The following is a 17,913-nucleotide window of genomic DNA, read 5'->3' as shown; positions in this document are numbered from 1 at the left end:
CAAAACATGTTGCTGCAGCATTATGTTTTGCTGAAATTTTCTGACGATTTCATTGGCCCACCAAACTTAAGCGCCAAATAGAAATTGTTTGAAAGTGAATGAGCAAAAAGGATATAAATGCAGTCTATTGGAATAAATGACACACGTAAGTACGATTTGTGAGCGAAAATTAAAAAAAAAAACCTGCGCATGGAAGTTTCTATACTGTTTGTACCTTTGAAAACCAGGGGTGCATCTTTTGGGAGCATTTAACGTTGCCAGATAGAGAGAAATTGCTCATTTTTTCTTCTTCCGATAGTTCCGACAGTGCTGCCACATCGCTCGCAGCCCCTATGGCGGTGGCATTTGAAACATATTTTTGAATATTAAATTGCTATACTCCTCACACTCACGTCACAGGGTGTCTGGATAATTGCTTTGTGCAGTTTTTAAGCACTGCATTTGAGGGCAGTGGCATTGAGCACAGTTGTTAGTTCTCATTCATTCATAATTCCATTGCATTTATTCTTTTCACATGCCTTTCGCATGATGAACACTTGGTTTGCGCTCATTTGTTCGTCTATTTCGTGCTTTTTTGTTTGTTTTAGATTTTTGCCTTTTGCTTGGCGCACCGCACATAGTACACACATATACGGAGCCGCGAGCAGACGCATTGACGACTGGCAGGCAGTATTCTAGAATTGAGAACATTTTTGAATGTGTTTGCATGATTTTTGCTCAGCGTTTCTTTTGTTTACGCTAGTCGCTGGCCAGCAATGACGCCCAGCAGATCATCAGCAGGTTTCGCGTCATACAGGCGACCGGCTTTCTGGAAGGTGCCCAGTTACGTCCATGAGATCTATACCCAATCCACGCCCACTCTAGCTGTACAGCCGCCAGCTGTGGTACTGCCGCCTCCATGTCGCCTGACGCCGCAGCGTCGCCGCAGCAGCACCAGCGGCCTCAAGAAGCGGGTTCACTTCGCCGATGAGCCAAACATTGGGGTAAGTCTTCGTCATCCCCCAACCACCCTAAATACCACAATGAACTCGTATATGGCTTGTCAATCATCAGTGGGTTAGGGGTGTGTGTCTCTGTCTCTGTCTCTGTCTGTGTCTCTGTCTGTGCCTCTGTCTGTGGGTGGCCCCAATTCTTATTCCCACCAGCTCGTGTCACAAATCAGTTCAATAACATTTTGCCCCTGGCGGCTCGTAAATTTGTCACGCAAAATTTAATTAATTGGCCACTGCTGCAGTTTTTGACCAAGTAAAAAAAAAGGGGGCCAAGCAGAACCCAGAGAAAAGCAGACCCAGATCGAGAGATGGATGGATGGATGGAATTTATGTATGTTCATTAGCATGAAATTGATGAAATATTCGCTGCACCAACAGAACAAATATTTTCGGAGGGAATATGTATCCGTGAAGCGACCTCAAAGTCTTACAAAATCATCGCCGAAATTCCAATCGAAAACAATTCAAACCGCAAATAGTAAAAACATTTCAAAACCTCAGCCAAAAAAGCGCCGAAAACAGAATAAATAAAGTGCAAAAATAAAATGCCGGACCATATATTGTGTATATCCGCAGCCAGGGCACTGGGAAAACGGAAAACGACGGGCAGGAAAATGATTTTTCCGTTGTAAGAAGTAAAATACTTGCCAAAAATGAGCAAACGGAATGTGTCTAGGTCCCCCAAAGAACACAGCTGTCGAGAAACATACGGGACGGCCTTCAATCCAGGGACCAGCGACCAGGGACCATAGACCCTTGCACATTGCGCATACGTCACGTGGCGCGTATACTTTTTATCCACTGCAATCATTTGATCTTATCCGATTTTTGAGGAACAATCCGGAATCAGTCACCGTATTGTTGCTGATGATGATCCCTCTGTATTTAGATCATCTTTTCATCATCGAGGCAGTAAATAAATTTAATTACACTCTCTCCTCACTCAGTTGCCTCATCCGCCGCACAGAAAAAGATACAGATACAATAATAAAAGTGCTGAAAACCAGATGCCCAGACATTTGATTTTTTTTCGTGGCAGCACCAGCGGCAGCAAGATCATCAAAATGTGCGCCCCGAATGATGACATGTGGCATTCATTTCATTCAGGGTCGGCTTGCAACTGGATCAAGTGCTGGCTGCTGCCCCTGCCCTGCCCTGCCTTGCCCTGCCCTAAAATGTGGCACGGCACAAGAAATGTGCATGAAATGCCGAGAGTCCAAGAAATTTTAAATAATGAGAACAATAAGGAAAATAAATGTGCTCCGTTGGCTGAATTTTGGATACTCTTTACAGCCAGGCATCTGAGGATCATGGCAGGAAGCACCCAATACTTTGCTTATAATTTTTAATAACTATAAGATCAGGTTCGATCTCCTGCCTAGTCTGCCTCAATTTTCTGTACAGTACTGTATTTTGTTTTTGGATTCTTAGGACCGAAAAGTAAGTGTTTTGTGCGCCTTGCCAAAGAATAGGCAGCCGAGGCACCGGGGCTCTGTCATAGAACAGGACCCCGTTCGGGATCATTTCTCTATCTCCTGAATCGCCTACCATCTTCTCCTTTTGAACGGATTCTATGAAATTCGATTCCCTATGGAGCATAGTCTACTTTCTAGAGTACATAAAAATACACCTGGGTATCGTTGAACAAAAAGGGAACGAAGAACCCAAAGAAAGGTAAATAAAGTGCTTTCTCAAGTGCGTCACAATCGGATCAACAAAAGTTCAGCACTCTCCGCGCGAAAAACCCCCTCGTTTAATGATTAAGAATTGGGAGGAATCGCCAATTGAATTCATGTTTCTCGGGATGTAGTCGTCGTCGTGGTTGCCGGTGAATGTGAATACGACGACGACGACGAGTGTGGGTTCTACGATTCTACGATTTTACGATTCTACGAGTACATATGTTCAATATACTCGCACATACATTACACTCGTACATTTGCGGCGCACTGTATTCGTGGTATACCACGATCTGCTGCTTCTGGTTCTGTGTCTGCTGCTGCTGCTGCAAAAAGGAATACGAATTGTATTTTAAAATTAGTACTTGAGCAGCATTGCGATCGAACAAAACGCTTAACGGACTGCAATATCGCGCCGCAAGCGCCTCGGGCCGACACACAATTGGCCAAGAAAAATAAACAGTTTGCAAGAAACAGAAAAATAGCCAAAGTCGAGAGTGGAATCGGTCGCATGAACCACCATTGATCCAGCTCCACGGCGAGAGACAACACCTACAACAGGATGAGCCCGAAGCTGCACGAGTTCGCGGTGCTGCTGTTCCGCGACGGCCAGGGCACGCCCTGGGGCATCCGTCTGGTTGGTGGCAATGATCTGGACACGCCGTTGATCATAACCAGGGTAATGCTTATGTAACCAGAGAAGGTTCTGCTGTTCGTCTGCCTGTTCGTCCGTCTGTCGTCCGTCTGTGGCCCGCTCTCATTCATCAAAATGATGCAGAGCAGAAGCCGCTTGCCAAACCGATTTGGCCTTTGTGCTCCTCCTCCGTATGCTCTACGCCGTACTACGGCGTTCTACGGCGTACTCTGTGCTGTGCCGTGCAGCGCCCGAGCAAACCACAACAAATCAAAATAGCGAAATGGCGAAACTGGCACAGCGAGAGCCATCCGACATCCACCATCCGCCATTCGACGTTGCAACGTTGCAACGTTTGCCAAAACGCGACGCCAGTAAAACTAATTGAGGCGCATCCAAATAGACCAAACCAAATATTCCTCCCCCTGGCCCCTCAGTCGCAGTCCCAGTCGCAAACCCATCTAAAAACAATGTGTACACAATCATAATCTGCTCAGATACAGACGTATATATACGTACATAAGTGCCATATCTGTGTCAAGGCTTCTGTAGATCAGGAATGACCTTCCTCCTTGGTTGCAGGTGCAAGCTGGCAGCCCCTCGCATGGGGAACTGCTGCGTGGCGACATCATCGCCAAGATCGGCGAGTACGATGCACGCGACCTGAGTCACGCGGACGCCCAACAGCTGTTCCGCGGTGCTGGCAATGAGATCCGACTGGTCGTGCACAGGTGAGAGGAGCATCCATCCATCCATCCACCTCATCCTTATATAACTCTTCTCGTGTCTCCTCTCAGGGACAACAAAATCGCCTACACGCAGGGCGTCAGCCAGGAGGCAGCTGGCCCTGGTTCGCGCTGCAACTCCACTTTGCCCCCGGCCAGCCCCGAGCTGCTGCCCCATCGCGGTCCGTCGCCGTTTCTGCCCGGCCCCAGCCACCTGGAACGTGCCCTGCAGCTGCCGGTGGACTCCTTGCCACACACCGTGTTTCCCCAGCTAAACGCATCCGGTGGCTATGTGACTCCGTCGGAGGTCTTTTCGCCCAAGCCAACGCGCGACCATCAGCAGGATGTGGAGGAGGAGCAGGCCGCCATCGTTAATCAGGTGAGTGGAATTCCCCCCTCCAATGGGATGATACACCAAAAACGTATGCTTAATCCTCAAAACATTACCAATCATTATAATTAATCATATTGATCTACATTTTAGACACATAACCCCACGATTTATATACAAAATTATTTATTTATAAGAAATTCTGTACTTAAGATGGAAAATTATAGCTTTAGATCCCTCGAAGCACTCTTATAGGCTGTCAGATAGGGATAGACTCCTATGTGTTCCGAGTTATATTTATATTAATTAAATAACAAAAGGTTTACGGTTCCGAGAGAAGGATCAAATCGGATCCAGCTCACTGGTGTCCTAGATCATCTCGGTAGCCTTTCTTGCTGGCTATCCTGTGTCGTGTCGTGGAGTAGCATTTCTTTCCAAGCCGCGGCAAGGGCCGCAGCTCTACGGTAATATCCGGTACTCAGTCAGTATATATATATGTAAGCTGATGATTTATGTATGCAGCTTTTAGGAGCCGGAATTTGTAACGAAGCCGATGAGTACCGCATTCTCTCTCTCTTTTGCCAATGGGACAAGTAGGGGGATCTCTTCGCGATCTCTGTCCACTTTGCTCACAATTGTGATGATAGATGGGGAAAAAAATGAAGATAACGAGAGGGACCACGACCGCTAGTTAATGTTAATTCTTGTATGTCGTTTATCGCCTTTCCATTTTATTACCTGTTCTTGTCCGCTATATCTTTCATCTCTCACTTTTCACAGCAGCACTAACTGCACGCTGCATCATTTAGAGTGAGACAGAAAGAGAGATAGCGATAGAGATAGAGAGAGAATGATTGGGCGAGTGGAAGGGGTAGTGTAGCCTCTGCAAATGGATTTCTTCATTCGGACTATTATAATGATCCAATTTCATCCAGATTCGACAGTGTACTATATAAGGTCGAGATTCGTTCTCTACGATTCTGCGTCTTCGGTTTCTTGTTTTCTCGTATATTCAAAAGAGCGGAGTCTGGAGCCATAAATTTGGTTTATATAGCTCTTAAAGCTTTTAGATCTGAGATCTAGGCGCTCAGGGCGCTCGGGACAAACAGACAGTCAGAACTATATCGACTTGGCAATTGATGCTGATCAAGAATTTATTTGCTTTACGCGATCGGAAAAGCTTCCGCCTCAGTGTTACACACATCTACTTCCACCTTAAATCGAATATAGAATAAACCATATTTATGTATGGATTTGGTTCTTACAAACTTTTCTACATGACATCTACCTTAAAATGTAGTACACAGACACACCTGACAGCAGGGTTTAAGCACGTATAAATCATTTGTTAGAGATCCCATTGATTGATTCCGTTATTGAATCGTTTTTCAGTTGGTTTTTTTTTAAACATTGATTTTTGATTGACCATAAGAAAGGATCTCCTGGTCAGAAATGAATCGACATTTACATGATTTCTACGCGAGACATGCAAGTGCATACAGTAAAAAGCTCAAAGCTGTGGAATTTCTTGTAGAATACATGTAAGATATATGTAGAATTAAGCATCTAGAGGCATAACGGTTTTTGTTTTCAAAAAATTGTCCAACTGGAATAGATTTGAAACGCCCACCTTACTTGAGGAAGGGAGTAGCAAATTTTCTATCTGCAGTACATCGAAAGAACTCGAATAGGAAAAAATTACAATGAAATGTTTGTGAAATTTTTAAACAATTCCAATTCCTTATCTTCGTGATTGAATCACTTTTGTTGTTTGTAAATAATTTCATTGTGATTAGTGGTTCGTGGCTGGCGCTAACAGGGATCTATCTCTATCTCTCTGCGTGTAACGCTGACATCAGAGGATAGAAATGTTGTGTGGTCAAGGTTGGACTGATTTTACATCCGCCAGAAATAGCCCCAGAGAGAGAGAGGGGTGGGGTCGGAATCGGTTTGTCGAAAAAGAGAGAGCGAGGAGGCGTTAAACAGGAAGAGTAAGACGCCCAGTGACGCAGTACACAGGTGGAAATTGGCGAGAAATCAAATTAGATGAAAACAGAAACGAAAACAGATTCGAATACAGATACAGATGCAAGTACAGAAAGATAGAAGAGGTGCTCTCTCGCCCCCAATCCACTAATCGGATAATGCCAAAAGCCAAAGACGCAAATAAACAAGAAAATATATATTTTGAGCTATTTTCGGGCACCTTGCAGTCGGCCCACAGCTCCCACACAGGTGAGAGGGTGGGGTTTTTGGGCCTGCTCTTGATCCATGCCTGTCCACGAGTGGGGGCCAGCCCAACTTGTGATGTGCTCTGACAATGCCAATGAAAGAAAGTGCCTGCCCAACCACCCACACGAACACCTTCCCCAGGTTCCCCCAGTGGTGGGCGATGACGCGGCAAATGAATCAAGACACCACCCAAGGTCGCCGGATTTCTTGGCCAATGCAGCACCAAAAATAATAGCCAAGGTGCTTTCATAGGCACATCATACATACTCGTACACATACAGTATGTTTTTGATGATCTGCGATTTGATTTGTCATCAGTTTTTAGGACTCCAGAACATTTGACCTCAAAGGTGGATCTTTTTTCTGCTCGTACCATTTATTTATAGAGCTATTTATCCATGAACAGGTTATTGTACCTTTGTTTGAATTAATTTATGGGAAATCAAGGCATGTCTCTTATTTGTTTTCTGCTTTTTCGCTTTGGTATAGCCATATAACGACTTAAGAACTCATTAAGAACGATATTTATTGCAGCATTTTCTTTTCAAATAAAAAAAGAGCTGCAACCTTCACAGCGCGTTGAAAAAATACAAAACGTAAACATATTCCCATGTAAAGTTACGAGTTCCTTGGATATTCCAACGAACTTGAAAACTTAAGGTGCGTGTCTGCCTTTGAAGGCTAATTACACCTGTTTGGGGCTGGCTGGCTGTGTGATTGGGATCTGTCGAAGACATCAATGCCCTGTGCCAACGCCAATTGGTACTGACAGCCATGGGACTTGGGATGGGCAGAAAATGCCAATGGCAATAGCCATCCTCATCCTCATACCCTGAAAAAAGTGTGTCTTTGGAACTGTCACAAATCGTTGACTAATTTGCGGGCAGGGGCTTCAGTGTCACTGAGAATCAGCTAAAACAAAACTGAACACATCAATAATGTTATTCTGGCTGTGAAAATTTGCGAAATACATTTCTCATCTAATTTTGAGCGATTCTGCCTGCATTCGGGCGAAACAATAACCTCGGTCTCGATACGAAATTGTGAAAGAATTGTATCTCAGAATTGTATTTGTGCTCCACAAAATAGCGGCAATTAAATGATATATACGAGATGGTTATAACCGAATAATATTCATCGGACCAGGCCGGGCCAGGCAGGACAAACAATCAGGTCGACATATATTTGGGGGAGCTTTATATGAATGTCGCGTGGGTGGTGGAACGCCTCTCGATCCAAGTCCAAGTTTATACGTGTACTATGTGTGGTTGTTACTCTGTTCTGCTCTGCTCTGCTCTGGGGCAACACATCTATTTGTACAAGAAAACATACAATATTTTGTATATTCCTCTCTCACACTCGAAACACTCTCACACACCGACGGAAACCTGTGGCCTGTGGGCGGGCGGCCTCTGACCATCGGCTCTGCAATATATGGATGGATGTATGGCCTATACGGATAGGCAGACACATGGACACACTCTCCAACAACCAATACGAGTATACATACATAAGACCGTCGCTGCTCTGAGCATCCACATATATCTATATAGATATATATATATATATACGAAAATTGGAATTCCGCGCAGTCGGTATAGCAATAATTCGCCAGCATTTGAAAATCTTCAAATCAGTTGCGTTCGGAATATTGAAAAATAAACAACAATAAGACTCGAGCGAATAATCCACTGAGATCCTTTGTAGTCCTCCGTAAAGAACCACCAGCTGCAGCGTTTTTATTTAAACGTGACGAAAAAGCAAGTTACAAATAAAACAAAAACCCATCAGATTGTGGACACAGAAAGAACTCAATTCTGACGTGATCGAACCACCATTACGTAATTTTTTTTCTTTTTTTCTGGCTATAATATTTCTCGTTCTCGTTTCTATTTTTTTTGTTTTTAATTTTGACCAAAATAAAGGAGTTTAAATTGAAAAAAAAAAACCCACACACACACACACAACAAAAACATAAACATGGAGTACGTTCAGTTCAAAAACGGATCCCCAGTCTACTACAAGGAGCAGCCAGACCTCAATGAGTGCATTCAATATCAAGTAAGCGAAATCGACAGTGAACTATACTACAAATTACGTGAGAATATACAAACATGGACCAAAATACGTTATAGAAACGGCATATTTTATTCGTATATTTCAAAACATTCTTAAGTGAATTTTTCTTTTTTTTTTGAGTTTCATCCTTTTTTTTTTTAGAGGTGTTATACCAAAACAATAAGATTCGAAAGTCTTTATTTAAGACTTTACAGATTTAAATCTAGGAAAAACAATTTTCAAGCTTCGAAGACAAGTAGTTTTCAATTTTCAATTTAATATTGACTGTGGCGCTGCCCTCCAGCTTTTGTTAACTTTGGAATCCATGGAATCCACCAGTTTGCTACAAATTGTCTTTCGGATTTAACTTTCGTTCCTTTTTTGGGACCTATAGAAACCACTTAAAAACGGTGGGTTTGGCGACTGTGAAGGCCATTCGATCAGGGGAACTTTGTTGTTCAGGAACCAGCATTCAGGAGTGTTTCGGTTCATTATCCTGCTGGAGCTGCCACCTTAACTGGCATTTCCTATTCCAATGCTAAATCGATTATATTTACATGGCGGAAGGCATACATTTTTCTTCTTTATTGAATGTATTGGACCAGTACCCGAATAGGGAAAGGTGCCTTACTTGTGGATACCCATAGTATCTGAACACTTTGGAAGCTCAACAATATGTACCTTTAAAGATGTGAAAAAATACCTACGAAATAGGTCTTCACTTCACAAAACGCTTCATGAGTATTCCAAATGCCATCAATGCAAAGAAATCTTGTTAAATCTGGATAGTATCTAATCTATCCCTATCTTAGTATAGGTAGTATTCCCTCCAACAATCAACCACAAATACTTGTTCATATTCAGAACATATAAACAAAGTCTTCTAGACATGTTCCAACTACCTAGAAGCGGTCTATGTATAGGATCCTATACGTCCAGCTGAAACATTTCTCTCATTTCACCTTTACCGTCAAACATTTTTGTGCTTGGAATTCAAGTTCAAATACAAATGCCAAGCCATCCATCCGCCGACTGTGTGGCAATACATAACATATATGTATTCTTGTGGTCTTCATTTTACTTTTTCCCCCCACAAAATATACACATGCATATATGTATAATTATAAGCAAGAAGAAGCAGTCACCCCACATATAGAGAGCTATATGCAAAGAGCTATGGGCGCTATATACATATGTACATATAGTACATATGTAGTGCCTCTCTCTCTCGATCGGGTACTCGTGTATATAGTGGCTTATTATTCAAACATTTGTTCGCCTTTCGTCAATATACGCTGAAAGGCAACAACAAGACAGACAGACAGACAGATTCTGAATACTCGAACATTTTGCTAAGCATATTTTTCATTGCGCTCTTTCCGTTCTCCGTTCCGTTCTGTTCTCAATGTAATTCATACCACACCAGAAAAAACAAAAAAATAAAAAAACTGGGATATTTTTAGAGCGTATAGAGAACGGAGCACACAGCCAGACAGGCAGGCAAAAATAATAAACAAAATGATTATAAATTAATTTCATTTCGGAATGGCCGAAAACATTAGCGCTAACGTTAGGAAAGGGTACCTCTATTCGGGTACAACTTTCTTGGCACGATCACAGCAGCGAAAGTGAGGAATTGTTTTCACTTTTGTGGATGGGTTGGATTGTCGCCGTCTATTGCAGAGCTTATTTATTTCTTATACGCTTAGGATCTAACAGGAAACGAAATACAAAATAAACGTAGAGACAGAAGATTATGGGGGGGGGGCGCAAGATTTACTTAGATTTACGACACAAAAACATAAAGATTCGATTCGATTCAATTAAAAGCCAAAGTCGCGAGGAGTGACCCTCAAATGATATTTCAAAATATTTTGTGTGCTTGCGCCACACAGCCACGAATTTTAAATTTAGCGTCAAAAGTGTACATTTTTGTTTTTGTTTTTGTTTTTGTGTGTTTTTATATGTATTCTCAATGCTCAAAATTCGACGTCGTCGCAGTCGCGTCCCCAAGGTGAAATGAGAATGTGAGAAATGCGCAATTAACTCAAGAAATTGTTTAGCAAACTAATTTTCTGTTCTGTTCATCCGAAGGGCGGAGGTGGGTGGGTAATCATCCTCATCGTCACCTGCTCAGGCAGGCGGTGTCGTTCAAGATCGAAGCGATCAGCTGCTTGTCGCTTAGGGCCGCATGCACTTCCTCCTCGTCCCACTGCAGCAGGACCTTACTCAAGCGCGGCTCCTTTTTGCGCATGATGCGTAGGATGCCCCTGGTCTCCACCAGATCCACGGTGCCCGTGAACTCGGCCTGGTCCAGGGCCAGTATGTTCCGTCTGGCGCACACCCTGCGATAGACCTCGTGCAGGCGACCCATGCTAATGTCCTTGTTGCGCTCGTTGCGCAGCATGAGCACCAGGCTGCACAGCATCAGCTTCTGCTGCAGCGGAAAGGCAGCCTCAATGTCCTCCTCGAGATTTTGCGAGGCCCCATACACCTTGTTCAGAACGGCAGCCACTTGGGTGACCTGAACAGGCTTCATGATGTCTGTAATTGGCAGCCAAAGAGTTAGTTCTCGTGAAAAGTAGATCTCCATTGATCTTCAATCTTACCCGGCCTCGGCTCTGCCTTCTCCTGGCCATCTGCCAACTCCAAGGCCTTCAGGTTGAACTCCCTTTCGCCGTCGCGCTTCTGCTGCTCGGCTATCTCCACCACTCGCCGCCCAATGTCTAGGGCGCGCCGCACATCCCCACTGACCGCACTCACCTTGGCCGCCAGCAACTGCAGCGTGACCGGTGGAAAGACATCCAGCACGTCCGCCTCGGCCAGCCGTGACTTGAATATCTCCACGATCTGCTGCTTGGTGTAGGAGGGGAAGTGCATCAGGCGGGGCTTCAGCTCGCAGCGGGCATTCAGACGCGTCAGCGTCCGATCTGTGAGATCCAAACTGTTGGCAATGCCCACGAGGAGAATCCTGGAGCCCGGCAGGGCGGGCCACTCGAAGATCGTGTACAGCACGGCCTGCCTGGTCGTGCACAGCTGATCGATCTCATCGAGCACCAGCAGCAGCATGCGCTTGGCGGTGCGCAGATGCCGCTGTATGGCCTCCAGGTGGTCACGTTCGGTCCGACCCGCTGGCTTCAGCTGCAGCTCGGCGCAGAGCTTCTTGTAGACCGCGCCCACGCTGGCAATGCTGGTGCAGTTGATATAGACACGTTGCAGTCGCTTCGAGAACTCCGGATCACGCAGTAGTAGCGAGAGGCAGGCCGTCTTGCCTGTGCCCGGCTGGCCCGAGACGTACAGGCTGCCCGACGACTGGCTCTCCAGGTGGCTGGTGAAGTATTCGCGCAGTTCTTGGAGCTGGGCCTCGCGCCCTGGCAGATTCTGGGTCTCTGCGCTGTTCAGAACGCGTCTGGCATTTTGGTATTTGTTGCGCGGAGGCGAGGGTGCAGCTGCAGGTGCAGGTTCAGGTGCAGCTTCTGGCTCCTCCTCCTCCTGTGGCTTCTTCTCAGTCTTGTGCTCTGGCTCTTGGCGTTCGTCGATGCTTAGTCTGTCCAGCAGTCGCGAGGGACTTATCAAATGCTGCGGCAGCGGCTTCAGCTTCCGCTGCTTCGGTGGCGAGACATGGGAATGGGGATCCTGCTCCTCCTCGTCGTTGCTGGTTACGTTAAAGCTTAATACTGCCTCTTTGTTGGCCTGCACGCGCCTGGCCAGACTGGCCGCCTTGGCCATCGACTTCTTGCTGCTGCTGCGTGGCGTCTTTGGCTCTTCTTGGATCACATTTGCGGGGGCCGTCCTGCGACGCGCCGTCCGTTCCATTTTATTCAACAGGTTGCTGTTTTCGTTATTCTCTGAAATTACACTAATGATATCATATCGCTCCTCCTCGTCGCTGCTGTCTTCTGAGGCTTTGGTCTGTCGCCTTCGCCAAATCTCAGAGCGTCGTGACGTCGTCGTTGTCCGCGGCGACTGCGGCAACGGCGACGCAGCCGTCGATTTGCTGATGCTGCTTAAACGCGTAGAGCGGCGTACGGCGGCCATGCTTAGGCGCGGTTTTGGCGTGTTAGTGGCTCTGATTAATTGGCGAGAAGCCCTACTTATTTTCTAGTTGTTTGGTTTAGTGCCACGGGGTAAAAAAAAAAAAATCAACTGCGTTAGAAAAAGAGCGCGCAAAATGTTTTGCCATTCACAGGAAAATAAAGGTCAGAGAACAGCTGTTCAAGCTAGACTTGACTGTCTGGCAACGTCGGCGCAGGGCTGCACTTGGATTAATCGATTGGGCGCGCTTTGTTGCAGTTTTTGAACTGCTTTTCGCGTGCGATTGAATTACTTACGTGGTAAAAATAAAACGTTCGGCCAGCAGAAGAACGACCGACACACAAAATACAAACTGCTGGACGCTGCCTGCCTGCCTGCTGCTGGTGGCCGCTGGCAAAGAACACGCTTACGTAAGCGCCTAAAAATATTCGCCTTGGCGGCTGGGATATTTTTAAAGTATATAAACGGGCGCTCAAAATCGTACATAAAATGGAATATTCTGGTAAATAAAGTTTATACAACACGCACACATCTTTCGATCTATCTATCCAACACACTGAGAGAAGATCCGATAGGAAAAATACAGCTAGAAATTGTTTCGATTCCGATTCCCATAATCGTTCTGTGATTCATTTATTATTATTATTATTATTTGTTAGAACTGCTGCCAAATGGTGTTTTTCTGAATGGCATAAACAAAACCATTAATCTGGTGTTCTTTTGTTTTGCTTTTTTTTTTTGCGATTTGCAGCCCTACCGTACAACTCCACTGGTCCTGCCCGGTGCCAAGGTGAAAAAGGATGCCCCATCGACAGACTCCTACTTGAGGCACTATCCCAATCCGGCTGTGCGCGCCCATCCAGGACACGACTACCATGACAGTATCATGAAGCAACGCGTTGCCGATACCATGTTGCACAAGGTTGTTGGTTCGGAAGCCGACACTGGCCGTGTAAGCAAATGGGCACACATTCCCCCTAGCCCCTGCCCCCTGCCCCCCTGTTAATCGATCGATTGATTATAATCCCCTTTTCCATTGCAGGTCTTCCACAAGCAATTCAATTCGCCCATCGGCCTCTACTCAAACAGCAACATTGAGGACACCATCAGAACCACAGTTCCGTAAGTTCCGCCCCACCCACAAGAAAATTTACCAAATTGGAAACCACTTTTATGCTTAGAGTTTCGATACCAGAAAAAGCACTAATATCTGATCTGAATTCTTGGATAACGCTTTGTCAAATCGAACGTACATACATATATATTTTCTATGATTTTTCTATAATTTTTCTTTTTGAAAGTTTCTTGAATAAATTTTGCGTAGAACGTTTTTTTTCGAAATTTCGATGCAGCTTTTAATTTTTTGCGAGAGAGAGAACCAGAATCGCCACTCGAATAGCGCTTGAACCGACTAATAAAAGCGAGCCACGACTAGTCGAACGACTATATTGATTCTTAGTTAAGTTTCAGCCATAAAATCACTAACCAATAAGCTTCCAAAAAAAAAATCAAAGACCAAATTTACTAAAAACAAAAAAACGCAAAGAAAAACCACACACAAACGAGAAACACACACACACACACACACCAGTCCATAGATGTTGTATGTACTAGCCTCTATCTATAACTATCGTATATATCTATCGTATACATCTATCGTATATATATATATTCTGTGTATATTGTTTGTAGCTTCGCCACAAGCGATAGCTATCGCTTGAAGGACAGTCCTTTGCATCGTCCTTTGCCAACAAAACTGAACGGGTAAAAGTAAATTCGATTTCTTGAGCACCACAGCCTGATTTCCTGATTTCTTTGAAGAACTTGAATCTTGACTTTTGCGATATTTATACTGTATAATGAATATTGAAGAATGTTTATGCCCCGTGTTTTATCCGTTGTGCTCCCCCCTGCCTGTCTGTACAGAAAATACCATATATAACCCTCAGATATGATTGATTGTTGTCTCCCGCAACCCGAAAACAAACTGCAACTGCAACTGCAACCTCCAACAATACATATGTAAAACCAGATACAATATCTACATCTATATCCCAGTAGAACAGAACAACAGAAACAACAACAAGTCCAAAAACAATATACATGTCCAAACACGAATTGCATGTGCTCTGCTGTCCATATCTGCCCGTATATCTCTGTATCTCCGTATCTCCGTATCTGTAGCTCCTAAATGTTTGCCTATTATATCGTACTGGCACAGCCAAAAACTCGGGATGATCTGAGTCTGTGTTTGTTGTTGGAGAACTTACTTTGTACATACTTATACCCTCTAGGAATCTAGGATCTGATATTCCCCTGCTGTTCGTTCGTTTCAAAACAAAAAGGTGGCGTGGCAAGTGTTTCTTTTGGTAGGAGAGGTGCCTGTGTACCCATAATAAAAACTAGAACAATTGATCTGAAACAACAACTGCCTAACAGAACCCTACCCCACCCTAACAGTACAGATACAGTACATATACAAAAAAAAAAGAAAAGAAAAAAATTAAAAAACACCAATCTAAAGACATAGTATCCCACCCTAGGCTTAATAGAAATTAGATCCTGTACTATTTAGAACTTAGCTGCACGATTAATGTTAGAATTTTCATCGATCTATCTTTCCTGGAACAAAAACGTGTTATACTGGAGCAACAAAAGCAAAAAGAACAACTCGCAGAGCAACAACGACAACAGCGACAGCACCAACTGCAGATACTCTATCAACAAAATAAATGATCAAAGAAATATATAGTAGCCAAAAATATACCCCTGCTCCTGCTCCCCCTTTCCATACCCCCCACCCACAAGACTAATCCGAAAGTTAAAAGACGTTTGCTGAATTTATTCTTACAATTTTTTTTTGAAAAATTAACTTTAATGGAAAATGTTTCACAGAAGACAGTACTAGCACTGAAAGTTCCTATGGCATAATCATCCACAAAATGCAAGCCCCAGCCCCAGCCCCAGTCCCAGCCCCAGCCCCACCCATTCCCAGTATTAATCGTGATGATGCTAATGCTAATCCAAAGACTAATCCCCAAGGCCCAGTTCAAGGCTTCGACTCATCCGAAACGATAACTGAATATGATTTGAATAGTTTATACGATTATTTTGTTATGCAGTTCTGTTCGATTACTTTTTAAACACTAGCTCGTAAGGAATTTGTTAATGAGTTTTTGCTATTAATTCAAATGATGTTTGAGACAACGCACAGATGTGTCCTGCCGCATCCTCGAACAACAACAACAACTACAATTACAACAACAACAAAAACAAAATAATTCTAACGTATTTTGTGCACATCCTGTTTTCTCTTTCTATTCTCTCTCTCACTACTCTCTCTCTCTCACGCTACTCAACCGATGTAAAAATACAAAAAAAACCAAAAACAAAAAACCAAACCAAAAACAAAAAACCAAAACCAAAAACCAAAATAAATTATTCTGTTTTCGATTAACCAAACAAATAAACAAAATAACTTGAAATAACGTAATGGCGCTTTCAACGATCTCAAAAATCAATCAAATGCAAAATGCAAAATGCAAAATCCACAAATGCACAATCCCCGAAATCCCGATCCAGTTATAAGAAAACTGTCCAATACGATCCAAGGAACAGCGAGACCTACAGAGCCATCCAAGAAGACGGCGGCTACAGCGGCAACTATGGCAATGCCTCGCCTCAGGAGGTGACCATACCTGTGCAGACTAGGGTCTATCAGCCGAATAGATTGGTTCCAGGAAAGGTAAGATCCGTGCGCAAACCGAATCGTTTCGAAACAAAATCTACTACAAAATCAATCGACACACAATCTCATGTGGAAGATACTCTAGTACTTATCAGACAAAGATCGCTCTCGATACACTCGATTCTCCAGCTCTCTCTCATCTGTACAAAGAGTCTCTCTCTCTCTCTCTATCCTCCTATCTCTATACTCCTTTCTCGCCCTCGCCCTCGCTCTCGCGCTGTCTCTCTACTGCTCTGTAAATGTAAATGTTAATGTCTGTAAGCCACGGCGCGCCGTCTCTCTCTCTTTCATGTACAGTTGAACCACAACGAATGTTAGTCAACAGTGTCCATGTCCATGTCTTAGCAGAATGTTAAGCGCTCTGTACTGTAATGACCACTAACTAATGGCCGAAAGTAGCTACTAACTTGGTTTTTGATCGATCGATATATGCTACGACCGCCATCCATTAACCCCATCTCTGTGTATATTTTCCAAATCATTCCGCCAACTATTTGTATTCCTTTGTGCATTCTAACATCCGATTAACACCTAACAGACGCTCATAACAGTTCGAGAATTGCATTTCCAAATACTTTTTGCACTGAAAACTAGTGGAATCTCTATGATACACATAAGTATTTCTTATCTCAATAATATATCTTGTATTTCCCAAATGCATTTACAGAAACCGGTATCAGCCCCAGTATCCCGTCCGCCGTACAATGTGAGTGGTTCATAGTGATTCTTTTTGTATATCTGTGACCATATCTTTAATCTGTGGATCCCCTTTGGCAGGTGGTAAACACTCACGATGAGAACATACGCCAGAGCGGCTCCTTCAATCGTCTCATGTACAGCGTTATTGGTGCCACCGAATATTAAAAGCTGCAGCAGCGACAACATCAGCCAGCCAGCCAGCATCTCCAGATAAAAGATCATCCAACGCGTTGGGGTATCTCCTGTTTATCTCCTAACATATTTAGCGGATTTTTAATAAAATTCTGTTGAACTTATTCAGTAAATTATATAAAGAACGACGACGAAATTGTGAGAGCAAAACTAACAAGTTTAATGATAAATTGGTGAATTTTTTTTGAAATCGAAATAAATCTATGATATGTCTACAATTTAAATATCGATTAACTCCGCCTCAAGCCCCCATGTACTGTCCTCCCCCCAAACGCAATAGCAAAAAAAACACACACTCAAATTAATTAATAAAAAGAAACAAAAACAAAAAACAAAAAAACAACAAAAATCAAAACTAATGAAAGGCAATTTTGATTTATTTTTTTTAAATATATATTTAAATTTTTTATTTTTTTTGATTCTTTGTCAACAGAAATGTGTTCCATTCTGTTCGACGCTGAGTGGTTTTCTAGTCATGGATTTGTAATAAGAATAGAAATGTTTGAATTAAATAAATGTAACTAACGATTGGGTAAAGAGAACATGATGGGTCGGTTGTTGGTGTTTTAACGGGAAGAGTATAGTAGA

The 17,913-nt window shown here is 43.5% G+C and overlaps 2 protein-coding genes across 14 annotated transcripts; one reads left to right on the top strand and one right to left on the bottom strand.

Moving 5' to 3' along the window:
- Positions 1-740: 740 nt before the first annotated feature.
- LOC108152090 (PDZ and LIM domain protein 4) lies at positions 741-17,614 on the top strand. 13 transcript variants are annotated; one of them, XM_017281130.1, is made up of 9 exons: positions 741-983; positions 3,888-4,036; positions 4,103-4,409; positions 13,438-13,638; positions 13,729-13,808; positions 14,379-14,450; positions 16,269-16,431; positions 17,102-17,140; positions 17,212-17,614. In XM_017281130.1, the coding sequence occupies exons 1-9, from the start codon at positions 756-758 to the stop codon at positions 17,296-17,298; spliced, it is 1,326 nt and encodes a 441-aa protein (XP_017136619.1). In that variant the 5' UTR covers positions 741-755; the 3' UTR covers positions 17,299-17,614. The 13 variants fall into 13 exon arrangements, with proteins under 13 accessions (XP_017136619.1, XP_017136620.1, XP_033242235.1 ...); XM_017281132.2 differs by lacking the exon at positions 741-983 and adding an exon at positions 3,035-3,350; XM_017281131.1 differs by lacking the exon at positions 14,379-14,450.
- On the bottom strand, positions 10,307-12,836 carry LOC108152089 (cell division control protein 6 homolog). Its single transcript, XM_017281129.2, has 2 exons — positions 11,261-12,836; positions 10,307-11,195 (listed from the first exon to the last, which is right to left on the bottom strand). The coding sequence occupies exons 1-2, from the start codon at positions 12,687-12,689 to the stop codon at positions 10,777-10,779; spliced, it is 1,848 nt and encodes a 615-aa protein (XP_017136618.1). The 5' UTR covers positions 12,690-12,836; the 3' UTR covers positions 10,307-10,776.
- Positions 17,615-17,913: the final 299 nt, after the last annotated feature.

This window comes from Drosophila miranda, chromosome XR, assembly GCF_003369915.1.
Source record: "Drosophila miranda strain MSH22 chromosome XR, D.miranda_PacBio2.1, whole genome shotgun sequence".
NCBI lineage: Eukaryota > Metazoa > Arthropoda > Insecta > Diptera > Drosophilidae > Drosophila > Drosophila miranda.
The sequence above is the reverse complement of the archived record's forward strand: the minus strand, read 5'-3'. Positions and strand labels throughout refer to the sequence as shown.